Source organism: Simochromis diagramma, unplaced genomic scaffold (genome assembly GCF_900408965.1).
Source record: "Simochromis diagramma unplaced genomic scaffold, fSimDia1.1 OVJJ01000753.1, whole genome shotgun sequence".
Classification (NCBI taxonomy): domain Eukaryota; kingdom Metazoa; phylum Chordata; class Actinopteri; order Cichliformes; family Cichlidae; genus Simochromis; species Simochromis diagramma.
Window position 1 is genome coordinate 8,038,422 of NW_024387523.1, and position 19,368 is coordinate 8,057,789.

The 19,368-nt window shown below is 41.0% G+C and overlaps 1 protein-coding gene across 2 annotated transcripts in view; it reads right to left on the reverse strand.

Annotated features, from left to right (window-relative positions):
* The window catches only part of LOC120726449 (solute carrier family 45 member 4), a 53,888-nt gene that overhangs the window by 18,152 nt on the left and 16,368 nt on the right, over nucleotides 1-19,368 (reverse strand). For both annotated transcript variants that reach the window (XM_040020041.1, XM_040020044.1), the window contains exon 3: nucleotides 13,011-14,328. In XM_040020041.1, the coding sequence (XP_039875975.1) occupies nucleotides 13,011-13,329 (319 nt within the window). In that variant the 5' untranslated portion in view covers nucleotides 13,330-14,328. The remainder of the gene's footprint in view (nucleotides 1-13,010; nucleotides 14,329-19,368) is intronic.

The window sequence follows — 19,368 nt, forward strand, 5'->3', positions numbered from 1 at the left end:
TATTTTCTTAATTGTTTAGCCTGTTGAGCCAATATACTGGTATCTGGTCTCGCTCCTCCTCTCTCGCACCATTAACTGTAAATGTTCTAGCTCCACTGGAAAACAACAAAACTTAACTCCAAACGTAAAATCAAACAATCAGTCCTTTTCCTACAAAACAAACAATCTTATTCTCTCCTATTGCAGCCCTTCACTTCTACTCTCTCTCTCTCTCTTTCCGTTCCCATTCCTCCCGTTCCCATTCTTCCATAAACCCCCCAAAAACAATCCTTTCATATCCTGCGCTGGCGTGAGAAAACCACAAGAAAAATGACAAGGGTCCAGAAAAGAGGGAGAGAAACGGTGTGAAAAGTGAGAGTAGGGTAGAGGTCATGATGGGAGAAAGTGGGCAGGAAGGAAGAAGGGCGAGAGCGAGAGAACGAGAGACAGAGAGCGCGAGGAGAGGAAAGGAGGAAGCAGGTGGTCTTAAATAAACAAAACATGCAAACTGAGTCAGGTGTAGCACTCAAAGAGGAAGGAAGAAAGAAAGGGAAGAAATGTGGTTTGTAACAGATGGGGCCGTGAGGGCAGAATTAAAATTTAGACTCTTATGGTCAATATTTCATTATTGATAAGTGTTTGGCAGTGGGTTCGATTTCAGCAGGAGGGAAGAAGAGTTCTTCTTGCAGCTCATTTAAAATCTGCAAATATGTAGAATTAATATCTTTGAAGTCTGGGATAGATATCTGCTGGTGTTAAAGCAAAATTTCAGCGTATAATATCTGTGAGGAAAACAAATCCTCATGTTGTTTTTTACCTTTTTAATTTATTCTGGAAGAGAGTGGTTTGAAGGAAGATTAAACAGAGTGATCGCTGAAGTACAAACTGAGCTTCAAAGGACATTTTATGCTCTAATTTGCTGTTGGTGTTCATGCTTTTCCTTTTAACCTGCCATTTGCCCTAACTGGAAGAGCTGAGAATTAGGGCTGGGCGATATGGCCTAAAATTCATATCGCGATATAATTTGAAGCATGTGCGGTAACGATATATATCGCGATATATTCTTTTCTTCTGTATAACGTATTTTCCACACTATAAAGCACACTTAAAATCCTTTAATTTTCTCAAAAATCGAGAGTGTTCCTTATGTATGAATTCTGGTTGTGCTTACTGACCTCGAACCGATTTTGGCGTGCAGAAATCTGTTAAAAATGTTTTAGTACAACTTTGGTAAGCCGCACTGCTTGATGGATTGTCAGAGCATTATGGCTGCTTCGCGGAGTAATCTGGGTCCAAAACTCCGTCCATTTCAGGTCCCAAAGTCAAACAAACACTGAGAGTTAAAAACGGTCTAAATTCTTTAATCTTTAATAAAATCATCAGCGTTGCCGCTTTACCAGGTGTAACAATTAAGTTTAACATCCAGGCATCCATGAAAACAGAAGTTATTAAATTTAATGGAGTTAGAAGTTAGCAGGACGTTAGCTCGCTAGTTTCCACCTAAACATGACATACCATGTTCTGACTGAGAGATTTTTGAAACTAATTAAAACGTACAGCTCTGCTAAAACTTCCGATATAAATGAAGAAACTAAACAGCAGTGGCGTTTGTAGGGTTACTGAAGTTGGACTACCTGGTATATAATGTTGTGCTACGTGACTGCTAGCGACACAGCTATGTTAGCATAACATTAGCACAGTGAAGCTGGAGGATGAACGCCAACTTTTTTTCCTCTCGATAAAAGTTAACGTGAGGGATTCTGGTGGTTAGGGACAAATGCAATCGCATAGCAGGATGCTATACACAGGGCAAACTTCAGTCAGGAGAACAACTGAGATTATTCATCCACAATACAAGGTTAGTTATTAATATACTGCAACAGCATGGGACTAGAGCAGCTGCGAGAGAATTCAACATTAATGTATCAATGTTCATCGCTGTGCTATGACTGTCGGCATAATTTGCAGATAATAATGGTTGTAGCCACTGTGATGCTTTCGACCAAAACAGGTGCAGCTTGATGACATCATCAACATGCGCTATCGCGATAGAGCGGTATAGAGATTGACAGACCACGTGACTTTTGCGCATTGCATGCCGGGAACTCGTGGCAAAACAATCAAAGTAATGCATCAAATGCAAGCATTTGCAGCACCGCAAAACGTTCATTCTCCGGTTCCAATAAATTCTTGGTTTTTCTTTGCCCCCCAAAAAAGGTATGTACAAAACGAAGGAGAACAAAGACAGACTTGATGAAAAGTCAAAGAAAAGATACGAGGAAAAAAATCAAAGGAGTGAAAGGGTCAGACCGTTACGAGCACACAGTGGACAAAATACAGCGGTTATACCCCTGAATGACGTCACATTTTCAATCTCTATAGTCAAAATCTCTATTGTTGGCCAAATTTATATCGTTTCTATTGTATATCGTTTATATCGCCCACCCCTACTGGGAATGTGGATTCATTGCATTATTATTATTGTATTGTGGCATCTGCTAAAAGCAAACTTGGCCAACATTTATGTTCACGGTGACTGGGGAGTGGATAGAAAGAAATGCCTGAGACAGACAGAGGGAGACATCAGGAGAGACAGGAATGAGTCACAGTGCTTCCCAGCAGCAAGAGATGGTGAGAGCATCAATCACACAGACACACATTGATGCTAGTACCAAGGCGCGTGCACACACACACTGAAGAAAATGCAGATCCAAGTAGGCAAGCTCCACCACTAAGGTTGTAATTAACAAAGTGCCTATTAGGGAGAAATACAGCAAACTGCTAACTCAATCAATGAAAGCAAGAAATCTCAAAGAAATTTCTACCTGATATAGATGAGTGTGTGTATCACAGATTTATAACCCTATTCTTGAGAGAAAAGGTGGGTTTTTACACTCCACACACACATGCACACACGCACGCACACACAAATCTGTTTTATATTGACCGGAAACTGCTTTAAGAGACGTTTATCCAGCTCATTTAACACAAAAAAGAGCAGATATTATCCTCTGCGTGAGCGAGAATGCTAAAACACAGGGGCAAAATCCACCACCAACTGTGCTCACTACGTAAAAGGTGGCATTAAAGATGCATGAAGCTTGCATGTACATGCACACACACGCAGCTGCTTCTAGTCAGCAGAGTTATGTAACAGCACTGCAGTAAACTAGGAGCCTCCCACTGAGAAGAAGAGAGGAAGGAGAGCCAGACAGATGGAGACATTTACACCGAGCGCAAAGTTTGATGAGTGAAATCAGACTGAATGAGTGAATTTACTCTTTCAAGCTATCTGTCATTGGCACCGATATATGGCCTCGTGTGATTGACAGCAGGGAGTCAGGTCTCTGGCTGGGGCTGACCTATAACACACAGGATGCTCCAGCTGGCAACATTTGCTGTCCTTTCACTACCAAAGAAGCGATCGATGAAGCCGATCGGCAGTGATCAGTCGGTAACGTTACGTAATGACGAGTACAGTAGGTCAGCCATGTAACGAGGTGGCATTTCTGCATTTTCTTAATTCAAAACGTGACACATTAAAGCCTGAAATACAATTGTTCCCTTCGACACACAAAGGGGAATTTCAGTTTTCTGTGATGATGCAACAATCTGAAATTATTTTATTGATCTACTTTGTGTATTGGCCAGCCACCACTAATCGCATGGGACACACAACTCAGTAAAATCAAAACGCTCCAACAGTTTCAAAGCGAAGACAAACGACAAGCAGCTTCAAAGAAAGTAGAGCCAGAACCTGTTGCAAAAACTAATATGTCCCCTCTGATTTTCTCATTTTATATCTGGAAGTTTTTTGGCCTGCATTACAAAAAATGGCCTCTGCAATAAATACAGCTATATTTCATTGTCATTTGAAACCTAATGAGTTTTTTTCCAAGTCACAATTTGTAATGGTCACAAGTCAGACGGCTTCTTCCTTGTGACTATGCTGCAAAGCATTTTGCAATACCTAAAACTTTCTGTGGTAAGAGGTGACCCTTACAAGTTCATAAAAGTTTAAAATTGCACAGTAATACATGTCATATATGTACTGACCTCATGACTGATCCAGACACAGATCTCTGTGGTATCACACAGAGATGCAATACCTGGAGGTCAAAATAATAATAAAAAAAACACAAACTAATGAATAACATCTTTAAACATGTGGTATGTAATCTATGAATATTAACAGTTTTCCATAAAAATAAAGTTTAAAGGAAATTAAACTGATCCTTCTGGCAAAAAACATCATAAACAGTTTTTTTAAGGTGGAAATCTATATTTCAGCCTGGATTTATATAATGAAAATAGCCTGGAAATATAATCCCTTATATTTATCTGTACATGGACACGAATTATTTGCCTTTGAAGTGCATCTTCCAAAAAAGTAGGACATTCAGCTTTATGAGATTTGGGTTAAATTGTTAAAAAAAACGAAACAAAAGAACAGCCTTAACCCAAACCATCGTCCATTTCTAAACCTAACCAACAACCTAACTACCAAAAGACTAAAAATACTCTTCTTTTGTGGGATTTGAGCACCAGTTCCTTGAGTGAAAGTCCTGTGTGGAGTTATCTGAGTAAACAACTCCACAGGACCAGTCTGTCAGTATTCATCCATCTTCCTCTCATTAATATACGGTCAAAGTCAGCGAGAGTCAGTGAGAGAGCAGATGTTTTTCTGCTCTTTTAAAATACGCCCCCAATCACACACTACACACACACTACACACACACACACACACACACACACACACACACACACACACACACACACACACACACATCCACCCAACTGCCCTCAGGCCAACCATTACTGATGTGTTTTGTGGCTGTTGTTGGGCCTGTGTGTGTTTGTGTGTTTCACTCTTGGTTTTATGGATTTCTGGTCACTATTACTGACTGCAGTCCAACTTGTTTTGTATAGTGTGAAATATAAAAAAGTAAAGCTGTAAAAAAAAAAAAGGAATGGAAACAGTGAGTTCAGTGTTAAGGCTTCTGGATAAAGTCCATAAAACCTTTTTTTTATTATTATTGTGAAACAAATATTTGTATAGTATTTGTATTATTTTTTTATTTGATGTAAATCTCCTTCCTCCTTTAGAGATTTTTAAGGTGTGGTTGGGTTTTTTTCTGTTTTCATGTGTTTTGTGATTAATTTGAGTTACAGAAAAAAAAATTTTGAGCAGCTTCTTGTCACATTAGCCTCGTGTTTATACCACTGCGGTGCTCTGAGGTTAGCATAAATGATGCGCTGAGCAAGCTGCAGGTCAGCTCTTAATGCATGATGAGGTTTGCATTTACATCTGGTTCATTTCCATATCCCACGAATCTTATTAAGCAAAACTGCTGTGAGCTCAAAACCCAAACAAGCAAGCACCATTTGCACATCCAACATGTGGCAACTCCGCCAGCCTCTTTGCTGTGCTAAAATAATTTACAGGCATTTCACAGAAATTTAATAACAAATATGTTTTTGATTTTTTTCAGCATCATCTCTCCAGATGTCCCCTAAAATGAAGCACAGCTTTGTGATTTTTTTAAAAATAAATTCTTACAATGAAGTTACTTACAAGAGTAAACGATTTATTGTGTTAAAACATAAATTTATGCTGATGTTCTCTATTTATTTTCAAAGATAACAACTGCTGGTCAAACCTCTGCATTTAGCATACCTTTTAGCAGGTTATAGGTCTTAAACAATGTCTTTTTATTAAGAGTTTTTCTTTTATACATATAAACAAAAAGAGAAGAACAGGATTACAGATGATCTGTACATTCGGGGTAATTAGCTTTAAGGCTGTGATATAAAAGAAAAAACAAGAAAAAACAAAAAGGGAAATAAAGAAAAAAAGAGAGAGAAATATAAACATGTGTATAATATTTCCCCAAATAACATAATCCCTGCAAAATAATCCCATTCATTCCCATCCAGGTCACTGCTCTAGACCTGTACACTGTGTTTCCACACCTGACATAAGAGAGTTTGCTGAAAAATTCTTATAGATTTTGAAATGCAGAAATTTTCCAGTTTTAGACACGACATGAGGTCATTTAACCACTGTTTGTGAGTGGGAGGGGCAGCGTCCCGCCACCTCAGTAGGATTGCCCTCCTGGCCAACAGGGAACAGAATGATAACGCCTGTCTTTTAGAGGCAGTAGAAGCTCCTTATTCCCACTGACGCCAAACAGAGCAAGAAGGGGGCCAGGGGCCAGCGTCACACTGAGAATCCTGGACAGGGCATAAACATTTTACATTTTGAAGTACTTACAGCTGCTCTCTTGTTTCCCAAGAGGTCACCGCAGTGTATGGATCAACCTGGCAGAGATTTTTATGCCAGATGTCGGTTTGTTACCCTCCTGGGGCTGGGTTTATGTTTCCTCCTCCTCCTAATTTCAAACCAACAACCTTCCGCATATTTGAACTTTAACTGTCTTTTTTTCTTATTTTGTATTTTTATTCATATTAACTGTTTGTGAGGGTTTTTTCCCCACATGTTTCAGGGTGCTCTCTGTAAACAAATTCCTTAGGCCACTGATTACAACTATAATCATCTTAATAAAACGAAAAGAATTTTTAAAAACAGCTTCCCCCAAAGTTTCTTTGTCCCTCATCATCACCTGAGAGCTTTGCTGTTTGCTTGTCTGTAGCGAGAGAGGGGCGGGAACAATGTGCTGACACACACACACACATTCAGTTCTGCATTCCTCACATATCGTATACCGATAGCACTCACATACCTGGCTAATCGCCTGCTGGGTGGAAAAATAGCACACCTATAATATGTCTTTGACTAAAGTATTTGTTGACTCTGCATCTACACTATGTCACGAATGCAAAAAACAGATCCGTGAAAGTAACCTGTGCTGCTGCTCTGACTACAGTTTAACCCTCTCAACGACCCCTAACGGTCCACACGCCACAGTCTGGGAACCGCTGGCATCCGTGGTTCACCACTGTGCAAAGCTACTGACCTGCAAATAACTCTTTCATAAAAACACTTTTAGTGTCTGTGTTAGTGATAAGTTATTAACATGAACAAAGTTACTGCTGTGATGAGTCCAAATGCTATAAATGAGAAGACTTCAAATAACTGAATAGACTGGTGTGTTTGTCTCTCTCTCTTTCCCTGTGGTGACAGGCAGAAGCGTAAAACGATTAATGAGGACTGATTGTGATTTACACACAGTGGCTCCCATTTCTCACATTTTTTTCAATCCAGATGTTTCTCTCCTACCTCCATATTCTAGCTATGTGTTGATAAACCCTCATTTCACCAATGCAGGCGTTTTAAAAACGTTTTTCTGTCACTCTGTCCTCCATCTTTTCTATCCTTTTCTATCCTTTGAATGACTTGGTCAGATTATAGTGATTAGTGAGTGTGACATAAAGCCAGTCATTTATGTAACCCTGTATTACAGTGTCTGCAAGGTCATCTGCTAGATTAGACCAGTGAACATGATAGGATCACTCAGTGGATTAGGTTACCTGGCATGCAAGTATAAACAGCGTAAGATCAAGCTGATTTGTTGCAAATTAAACAGCGGGGGCAGATTTCCTATTGTGACATGACAACAGGGTACCAGCTACTATCTAGCTCCCATGAAATCGGAGCAAAAGAAAAGTTAACGCGCAGACTGGCATGTGGTAAAATTTGTGACATGAAAGGAAAAAAGGCTCAGATTGAAAATAACAGTTTGCTTGTAGCAAACTTGGCAAATCTGGCCTCCAGTAAGCCGTCGCGGCACCGTGCCACGATGCATTAGTAAAGTAAACAAGCACTCAAATGGTTTCATTATTTCATTAACTTTAACTGCCACTTTGTGGGTCATTTAGTTTGGTATGCAAATATTAAGAGGCACATGGCTTTTCAGAATTCGAGGAAATCAGATATAGTAAAAGGTGAAGACACTAATCCAGAGAGCTCCACCTTTGGGCCGCAGAGAAGGTCGTTTCATTTTGGATTGAAGTAATCTCCTTAAGAAGGCCACCAAAGAAGGACAACAAAGTTGTCGAGTTGCCAGCCTGCACTCTTTTGGGTAACACAATGGTGGCATTGCTGCAAAGGTGGGCAGTCAACCATGCAAATAAACAGATTATAAATAATTACGGGTCAGAAAGAGCCCTTTGAATCAGACTGTGCTACTCCTGAGATTGTTTAGCCTCATGCTCGTTTTTACTTATCAATTTTTTTATTGTATTAAGTTGATTTACTGAACCCTTTCTTCATTAGAGGATCAGCCAGTTCCGTGAAATAATTGAAAAAGAAATCTACTTTTTTGTAGGAACGCGGGCAAAATAACACAAACTGCTGAAAATAACTGAAACGAGCTCATCTGCATCAAAGGAAAGTTGAAATTTCAAGAAAATATAACAATTTTTAGTAGGTGAGTGAGTGCTGGGAGTCTTTGCTCTCCAGGTGTGTGTGTGTGTGTGTGTGTGTGTGTGTGTGTGTGTGTGTGTGTGTGTGTGTGCGCGCGCGCGCGCGCGCGCTTCGGGCTGTTTTTTTGTTTCTTTTTTTTTACAGTTCTGCCAAGCGAGACCTTCTTATCTCATTGTGTTTGTATTCTGAATACAATGACAATAAAGACTTTCTATTTGATTCTATTCTATTCTATTAATCGAATTCAAAACACAGCGACTTTTGAGGTCAGTGGGTGTAACTTAACGAGCGACGTACTCGACGGGGTTCATAAAATGACATCCAGTTCTCAAAATTAAGTGAAACAATAATGGCTATGTGAGCTATAAGTGACTCTGTATGAACCAACACGAGCTTCTGCTGTATTCACATTAAATGTCCTCTTTGTCATGATTCTTACGCACTGCCTTGTATCTGTAGGTACTTAATTCTCACACCACAATGCTTCTGATAACGTCCCTAATCTGACGTTAGTCCAACAGCCTGCTGTTAGTATGGAGCTGCACATATATACATATATATTTGATAAAGACAAATAACGAGTATTTTGATGCTTTACTAGTTGTCTTGAGTTGCCTATGATGTCAGTTCTGAGAAAGCTGATTATGTAATGTGACACGCTCATAACCGAAAAGATCGACACAGCACACGGTCTGGACTCATCGCCCCCACCCCCCACGCTGCCCTTTTTCTTTTACCTTATCACTTTTCTTAATCCCATTTGTAGAGCTGACTCCCTTTCACTCTTATCTCTGTGTGAGCATTAGGTGGTGTTCCTGCTGAGGGTGATTTTCAACAAAGACAACAGGAAAATGTCCCTGCAGGTCAAGCAGAACAAATCAAAGGCAGTGCACTGGATGCAAAACGTATTTTCAAAAGACTCTTCGCCTCTCTGTGTGGCAGCTTAAATGACCTAAAAAATAGCCACAAACACAGAGTTTACAGAGAAATAAGCAAGAACATTTCAGGGTATGTAAGATATCAACGCATCTCCCAGCTGTTACAGGGTGAGATGCAGGGTACACAGAAGCAGATCCTTCAGCTATCAGACCCCTTTCTGTGGAACAAGCTCCCACTCTGGGTTCAGTAAACACACACCTGCTCTACTGCTAAGATTAGGTTTAAAACTTTCCTTATTGAATCCTTGTCTCTCTGCGCACCTCTTTTGTCTCCTCCTTTCCCCATCGCCCACTAACTCGTCACAGAAGATGGCTGCCCTCTTTGAGCCCACTTGTTACTGTAAACAAAGGAAGTTTGTCATTCCCACTGTGGGGTTTTCTCTAATATTGGTGAATCTTTAACCTTACAATATATGGCAGCTTGAGATGATCATTGTTGCGAACATGTGCTATATGAATAAAATTGACCTTAAATGAATTTACTTAATTGAACGCAAGAAACAAGGACAAAAGCTGCACAGTGATCATCTTATCTCACTTATATCGACTGTTTCCAACTAGCAGCCCAGACTGTACAAGACTCAAGCCCAATTTGGTCCGATTTGATGCCTAAATTATAAATATAACTGTCTCAACAGCCCCAATATGTGCCCTTGCCTTTAGGGGAAAGGCCTGCCTCCTTGTATAAGAACAGACGAGAGCTCGGCATGCTCCCCGCACAAGCCCTTGTAAGGCAGAAGTTTCTTAGCTTTTCTCCGCGTTGTGTAAATATGGGCTCCTTGACCAAATTGTATCAGCTGCACACACACTCAGACACACACCCTCTCCCCTTCTGTGACCTCAATGTTGTGGGGTTACACATACAATGGTTTCACTCAGGCAGAGCCAACCAGCCAGCTTACTGACGATCTAGCTAATTCTAGTAGCTACAGTCAGTGCATAGAGCACTAACTACATAGAGGAGCGGGTGTGGGAGGGCGGGATATTGTTATCCCAAAACTTGGAGCTCTGCCCACAGTTAGAGGAGGGGGTTGTTTTCAGGTACTACATCTGTTTGTTTTTCCTTTAGCAGGCTAAAAACATGAATGAATGCAAACACAAGCAACCTTTGTGGCTGTGAAGGGTCGGTGGAAACGTAGTCGTACACAGACGTATAACTTCCAAACTGATATAAAAACCAAACGCTCAAGATGGTTCTGGATGTTGTAAAATAAGAACTGAAAAGTCCTTTTCTATTTCAAAACAAAGTGGCTCACCCAAAAGCCATAATAAAACTTCCTCTTCCAGGTTTGCTTCCACCTTGTTTGTTCTGCCAGCAGTTTTCCAGCTCTGTTATAATGGTCCTGTCAACACTTTACAATGGTGTTTTTATGAGGCAAAATCACTCTGGTCCACAGGGGATTTTTTTTAGCTCTACTTTGCCACTGGAAGAAAGATGTGCTGACATGCCATATTAAGATCTATTAATACATCCATGAGGCTAATCAGCATGCACAGGAAATGAGGAAAACTCTCCATGGTTAACCAAAGCATACATGGAGTTCATTTCCATTTTTAGACCTGCTAAACTATCCAAAACATGATGTATGGCAGACAAAACAGGACGGGAAGTAAAATCTTGCCAAAATGTCACACAGAGAGTACAAGATTACCACAAGCAAAGTAAATTCCAACCTGCCATTTTTTCCAAACAGTTTGTTGAAATTATTACATTATTCCCCAAATCTCTCATACTAATGAGCTCTCAGACAACTCCAATCCCTGCAGTCCCTCGCTCAGCTTGTTTTATGACTTTACAGATCTTGACTGTACAGTCTTGGTTCACTCTCATCGACCTAATTTTCAGCAGCTGTTAACATGATAGGCACGTCCGCTTCACGAGATCTTAACATCATTTGTAGTCTTTTCCAGGCCTAAAATAAAGCAAGTCTGTCGAAGCTGCAGGCGTGTGACGCAAATGTACACGTTTTTATTTGTAACTTATTAGTAAAAATGCTTTGCATGGAGTATTTGGTACGGTAGTAATAATAACAACAAACACGGTTTATCTGTATTGTACTGACTGGAATCTCCTTTATTCGGATGAAAGGCAACCTTCTCATTAATTATGACGAGTAAAAGGTCAAAATGAATGAAAAACACAAATACCATGACTGGATTATCTTTCCTCTCAGTGACAAATAAAGTCACTGTTCTGTCTGCTTTAGTTTTAGCAGACTAATCTGTGGGGCTTGTACCTCCCGGCAGTTTCAAAATCTACTAAGAGGAGCTCAGATATATTCTGATCTAAAAAAAAATTAGGCTAGGGCAGCTAAATCGGGGCTAAAATTAGAACCAAAACATGCAGCGGCTCCCCCGTGTAATGTGTCCACAGGAGACACAGTATATTTTTTTGTTACTTGTGATGCCTTTTCCTGCTTTAATATTACGCATCAAGAGCACACCAATCTTTTGAATTCAGCTGAAAGCCTTTAAATTTCCAACATTTGGCTGATGTCAGTGCTGGCCTTCGACACAACAAACACTTGAAGTGCATGTTTGGGATCCCGGTTCCCTGTGGCGGCTCATCCCGGGTGAGCCGGCCAGGAGTCACGGTGTCCACAGAGCGACTTCCTATTCATGTCCCCTTGGTTATGTAAGCTAGGACATCGCGCTAATGTCAGTGAAGGGGAAGGAGAAATTTGAAGAGGAAAAAAAAGAAGCAAGAGGGGGGTTTACATGGAAACTACAAATAATGCTATGGCTGTTTCTCACATTTTTCTCTTCACACCCTCTCCATCTCCTCTACAGACTCCAGTACCCTCCAGACAGAACTGGACTTGGCATATTTTCAAAAGGCTGTCAAAGATGACACTGGGTGCAAATGACAGCATGCCCACTGTGACCGGAGGTCTGGTTCTCTCTGTGTGTGCATGCTGTGAGGCAGGGTGTAAGCCGGGTAATCTCCAAGCAGATCCGAACAAGGTGAAGGGGAGATGAGATATGTCCTCTGATATTTTAGCTGCTAAGGTGTCCCCTTAAATGGCATTACAATTTAAAGATAGACAACAGCGTTTCATCCATCCATCCATCTGAGGGGTTGGAGCATCTGGAGCGTATCCCAGCTGTCATAGGGCAAGAGGCAGGGTACAACTTGGACAGGTTGTCAGTTTGGGTCAGGGCTGTCACAGAGAGACAGGCAACCATTCACACTCATAGTCACACCTACAACCGGTTTAGAATTACCAATTAACTTAATGCCCATGAACCCAGCCATGGGCGGGCCACATGACAGCCTAGTGCTGGTCACAACCCTGGTACCTTGGTTACGTCAAGCACATGTTGCAGAGCTCCACTCATTAGCTTATCCCAACATCGATCCTTAGAAATAAATGTTTTCCACAACACCATGAAATGTCTTCAACACACTCTTTGCTCTACTTTATACCTCACTGATAGCAGTGAGCTAGCCAGTGATAAATTCTTTCTCCCACTGAAAACGCCACATCCAGAAGGACAGAATCAACATTTTTTGTGAGTGGCTGCTCTTTTCCTCCCTTTTTTGTGAATTAATAATTTTGGTCGTTGTAGTTTGATGTAGATCCTGAACTACAGTTTAAAAAACACATGAAACAGATATTTTTAAAAAACAGCAATTTTGCAGCTGAAGTACTTTGCAGATGTTGGCTTTCTATGTTTCATATGTAAATCATCTGGACTCTGCTCACCTATTTGCAGCAGCACAGGCGTCACCAGCGCTGTCTCCATGGCGTAGCAGAACTCCCGACCGAACATCACGGCTCCGTGCATCACCCATCGCTTTAAAGGAATCCCTTCGATCGATCCTTCGCTAGCAGATTCCTCTCCTCCTCGGCCTCCTTCTGCCGCTCCGCCTCCGCCTCCCAATCCATCCGTCTCGCCTCCTGCTCCTCCTTTCTCCTCATCCAAGCCTGATGCGGTGGAGTTTTTGCTGCTAACCCCACCCACCAGAGATCCGACCTGCATGGTGTCAGCCTCTGTGTTCTGGGGAGGCATGTTGGAGGGCATGCAAGCAACAGGAAAACAAGCGCACCCCTTCTAACAATACTACAGTACAAAAACAATACTACTCCTAATACTCCTCAATTCAAGTTACTTGTACTTTAAAACGAGTAGTGACTTTCTAGAAGTAACTTCATTACAATCTTTACAAGCTACAAAATGCAATCAGTGGTTGTAACTTGCTAGTTATACACTTGTTACATCTATTTCGTAAGTGTTCAAGAAGTGCTGAATACTGTAACAGATGCTTCCCAGCCTGCGAGGTAATAAAATGTATGTTAAACTGGGTCCTACTAAAACTATAAAGGTTAAAGACACTAAATATTTGCAGATAAACTAATCTGCTATCCCCAGATGTATCACAGATCCAGAAAAAGAAGAAAAAAAATTAGCAATCAGCTGTCCTCTAAAGTTGTCCTCCAAAAACACTGCAAATTGAAATTCCCAACCTTTTTAATCCTTGTTTAAATTGGGAGGAAGGGAAAAAATCTAATAAAATCAGCTTTCTCAAGGCCTGTAGAGAATCTCAGAAAAATAAAGGAAGCAGTTGAATTTCATGGGAAGAGTAAGCGGTACATTCCAAGAGTGGCTTTGTGCACTTGCTTCTTTTGTGTGTGCACGTCAAGGTGTGAGAGAAACTGCTTGCAAAACAGCTTTATTTGGTATGAAAGTGTTTGTGTGTGTAGCTGTGTTTGTTGTGTGTGTGAGTGTGTGTGTGTGGGTGTGTGTGGGTGTGTGTGTGTGTTGTGGGTGTTTATGGCTTTTTTGTCATCGAGGTTTGCGCCTCTTTTTTCTTACTGTCTATTACAAGCAGTAAAAATCCATATAGAAGACCATTCAGTGAGTTCCAGAGTCATTTTCTGTATGGAGGGCTGGATGGAGGGCTGGATGACGGAGTGGGTGGGGGCGATCAAAAGGTCGCGGGGGGAGGGGGTCGGAGGAGGAGGGAATGCGGCGACGGTAGGCGGAGCTCCTCTGAAAATCCCCATCGAATGGCTGATCAATCTGGAAGAAAAACGGCAAGAGGAGAGAAAAACAGCAGTGAGCTACAGCTGCTTAAATCTTAAACATGTCCTACTGTTATCTCCTAATGAGCTCGGTAGGTGTGGGAAGGTGCGAGTGATGTGATTTTTCATGCATCAGCTGAGATTAGATGAGGGAGTGGTTTTATTCTTGAAGGTGATAACGATCAGCTGCAAAAACAACAACTGAGCTTGTATAAAAGAAACTACAGCTGTTTCTTTTTTCTCTTACATGATTTATCAGCAAGTATAAAACACAGTGCAAACAGGCTTCTCATAAAATTTGGCACCGATGCATATGCAATCTACACTTATGGTCCATTTCATTAGATACACCTGTTCAACTGCTTGTTAATGCAAATATCTAATTAGCCAATCCCAGGGCAGCAACGAGGTGCATTTAGGCGTATAAACATGATCAAAATGGTGTGCTAAAGTTCAAAATGAGCATCAGAATGGGGAAGAAAGGTGATTTAAGCGACTCTAAAAAAAGGGGCATGGTTGTTGGTGCCAGACAGGCTGGTCTGAGTTTTTCAGAAACTGCTGATCTGATGGGAGTTTCCCACACAACTACCTCTAGGGTTTACGGAGAAAGAGAGGAAATATCCAGTGAGCAGCAGTTGTTTGGGTGAAAATGCTTTGTTGAAGCCAGAAGTCAGATTGCTTTGAGCTGACAGGAAGGCAATAACTAAAAAAAAAACCAAAAACACTTGCACAAGGTATGAAGAAGAGTAGAAGATCAAACAAGGTGCAACTCCTGTCAGCTAAGAACAGGTTCACATGCTCACCAAGATACTCAAATAACCTCTGGAGTGACCAGAAGGTCAATAAAGCACCTTCTGGGATGTGGCAGAACAGAAGATTCACATCATGGATGTGCAGTCGATAAATCTGCAGCAACTGTGTGATGCTATCAAGACAATATGGACCAAAATCTCTGAGGAATGTTTCCACCAACTTGTTGATTCTGTGCCACAAAGAATTAAAGTAGCTCTGAAGATACTACCAAGGTGTAAATAACAATCTGGCCAGCGAGTATACATAGAGAAATACTGGCAAAAAAAAAAGTAATGACACGAAAGATTTTAAAATCAAAAGAAAAATGGGAAATTAAAATCTTTTCGAAAACAAGTTCCTATTCAAAAGTCTTCATTATAAAGCCTGTGGATAAGCATCTCAAAATAAACCAGTGTTTCTGCTGCTTTTTACAATTAAAAGTTGTGAAAATACCAACAAAATAACCTTCCAATAACTCACCAATAACTCAAATCTGGACACATAAAACCAAAGTTATATACAAGGTCACAGCATAGAGAAAAGGTCTGTTTCTGTAACTTGGCTAACCAAGTCACACGTGTTTGAATTTGTAAGTGTGAGTTTTTTGGGGTTTAAGTATCAGCATGCTTCTACCACAATTCAGGCACACACATACGTATGTGTTCTCTCGTATGAAAAGAGTTCATTTTTAAACGGTGTAATTGGTTTGAGCACATGATTCATCCGCGCAGACACTCGGAGAGTCTTTGAAACTGGACGGGAAGGATGAAAGAATGCCATGTGTTTTATGAGCTAAAATGTTTTCAAGTTGAGCTACTGTCTCAAACAGAGGGCTTGTGTGTGTGGCGAGAAGAAACGACAGACATGCAGATGAAAAAAAACAATCTTTAAAAAGGAGAAGGAGAAAGAGGAGTACAAGAAGGGAAGGCCTTCAGCTAATAGCGCGCTTCACGGAGAGACAGAGAAACACAGTCTGCATGGAAGTTCAATACAATTTCCCACAGAGCCGAATTCCAAAGTGTGTGTTTTTGTGCGCAGTGGTCCACTGGATTAAAACCCATGGAGACCGCACGATTCATCACACCCAACACACACTAATGCTTGCCACGTGAACAGCACACATGCAAAATAACAGTGCTAAGACTCTTATCGAGCCTCTTAGCGAGAGATTGAGAAAGTAAATAAAATTAGAGTGAGGGAAGGAGAGCGGTGACGGGAGGAAGGGTGGAAGGAAGGAGGGTTTTTGACAGGTGGATGGTGGGAGGAACCAGCGATGGAGGGAGAGGGGAGACGAGACAGATCAACAGAGTTTCTTTCTTTCCTCCACTCCTAGTGTACTCACATGTCCTCATTAAGATTCATGATGTCCTCGAGATGGTCCTGAATATTTTATCGCGCACAAACAGACAGGACCCTCGTCACCTGACCTCACACACTGCAGCAGATTACATAACGGCCCCTCTTCTTTCCGGGTGTACATTTAAAATACAAATATGCCCCAAATGTTCTTGTGAATTATATTTGGATTTGAGCACAAGAACAGAAAGAACATCAGAATCTCCACGGTCAAGACGGAGGGAACGCGATGTGCTGAAAGTCTCCATGTTGTAACATGCCAACAACAACAACAACAACAACAACAACAAAATGTTCCAATCTGGTTGGCCACATATCTCCAAATACTTCATGTGTGATGGTGGACATAATTTATGGTTCCCAACAGGGTGGAGACGCTGTAATTCTGGTCATGGGAAGCAATGAGTTTTTTTCCCCCCCAAATGGTACGCACATTAATGTGAAGTTTAAAACTACATGAAGAAGAAAAACACAACCGATACAGTACCAGCACGATTAAATACTTATCGTGAGGATGTCAATTGGTTTCTTCATCTATGACAGGCCTTTAGGGGCTACAGCCAACCACTAAATTCAGCTCTTAATTTACTGCTTAATAATAAACTATTGAGAATTTCCTAAAGCAATTTTTCTGCTAATCGTTTAATATATTAATAATCAGTTTTGACACCATCAGGGTATCAAAATAAAAGAAATAATTTAAAAGGGGTGGAAAGTAGTGGTTAAAAACTATATTTCAATTAATAATGTTTTCTTGGTGATTGCAGCAGCCTTTACGAGTGAAGAAAATGAAGGGTATTCTTTTCAAATGAGCTACAGTCACTGACAGTACTGACACTAAAGGTATCAGCAGCAGGATTATAGCAGTGACACACAATAAGTCCAATGTAAGCACAAAAGTAGCCTAGATTGTAGGTTCCAGTGATTTTTAGGCAAAAATGTGACATAACTGCATAACTGCTTCAGTTTATTAATAACTAAAGTAACTAAACTTGCACAGTAAGTGAGTGCAACTAGCAAGTTCTCTAGAAATGGTCGGTTGAGTCGTTAGTTTACTTTTGTCTAAATGACCCGCTGCAAGAGCTTTGTGTTTTTAGCTTGGGTGGTGACGTTTGTTGTTCCCACCTTTTGCTGGAACAATGTATTAAGTAGGGGTGCAACGATATTCGTATCGATATTGAACCGTTCGATACAGTGCTTTCGGTTCGGTACGCATATGTATCGAACAATACAACATTTGTAATTTATTTTATCAATTTTCCTTCTGACGATGCTGTCTGTGTTGAGCGCTCAGTGAATCTGTGTTCGACTACTCCGCCTAGGCTGCACTGTCGAGCGCAGATCCACTGAGCGCTCAACACAGACAGCATAGTCAGAAGGAAGAGAGCAGGGCAAGCTAGCGAGACAGAAGTTAAGCTCTACTTGCAACATTCAGATCTGGCGTTTGGAATTATTTTGGTTTTCATGTGACGTATGACCCTGAAGGTAAGCGAGTCATGGACTAAAGTAAAACAGTATGTTGGATGTGCCATGCAATGCTCAATTACATTGGTGTGAACTAGTGTGTTAGCGCAGTTAGCTCGTTAACGTGTTTGCCGTCTAGTCCCATGCACGGAGCGATCGGCGGTAGCTCGTTAACGGAGATTTGCCGTGTTGTGGCGTTAAGGTCATTTCAACGAGATTAACCTGAAAGCACTAGTGGGAACACAACGAATATGACTGCACATTTACGCTGACATCATCCTAGTGCAAAGACAAAAACAACAAGCATGCTACTAACTTTAGCCGAGTCATTTAGACAGCTGTTAGCACATGATTCTCCTTATGCTGCTGAGAATATAGCCCAGAAGAAGCGGATAGTATAGCTTTTATTTTGGAAAGAGCCATTTCTCTGTAATAAACTCTCTTTTCCAAAGATGAGTGATTCCTCAATCAGATACAGGGCTTGCAATATCGCTAGCCCGACGTCCCGGAGCTAGCGATTTTTTCAGTCGGGCTACCAAAATCTATCTCTGCCCTGCCCGTCGGGCTATTGTAGGAAGGAAAAATATATGTCAATGCTTTTGCATTCTTTCAGAAATGTAGCTGGGTAATTATGTCATTGGCATCGGTGAGCCACTGTCAATATGTGACATATTGAAGTCGCATTTGAATTTGCGCTTGTTTTTTTGCTTTCACTTTGCAATCGTGCGAACTGTGTATAGAGAGTGACAGCACTGATCTGTGAGTGATGATAATTTGTGCACCAATTCCTCTGACATCGTCTTATTAATCGTTAGCTTACTATGCAAACATGACAAGTGAAATCTCCCGCAGCTTAAACATGTGAGAGGTTGATCGCGCAGAGAATCGCTGAGCTTATGTGAGTGAGCGTGTAAAAGCATTTCAGTTCTGCTGAGCCAAATAAGACAGGTCAGGGTGAAGAAGTGACAGCCAAAGAAAAGCTTACCACAAAACGGAGAAGTTATGACAAATCAGACTATAAGGCAAAAAGAAAGTGCAGCTTTATGGTTTCATGGACAAAAGAATTTCTGTGGCTGCAATATGATGAGCTAAATAACCAGGGCTGCACATAAGTGGTCCGCAGGTGCGCATTCGCTGTCAAAATAAAAAACACGCACAAGGGTTAGGGTTAAATTTAAAAACTGTACTTTTGAGTTAAAATATATATTTATAATTTTAATAAATGACAAATTAAAAATGCATGAACATTTTTTTGTATCGAAAAAATATCGAACCGTGACACCAAAGTATCGAACCGAACCGAACCGTGAATTTTGTGTATCGTTGCACCCCTAGTATTAAGCTTTGTTGAAGGGTCATTGAAGCAGCTCTCTGATGTGCAGCTCTTGCCCTCAGACATGTCTGGGCCTGTCTCGTTGTGCACTCT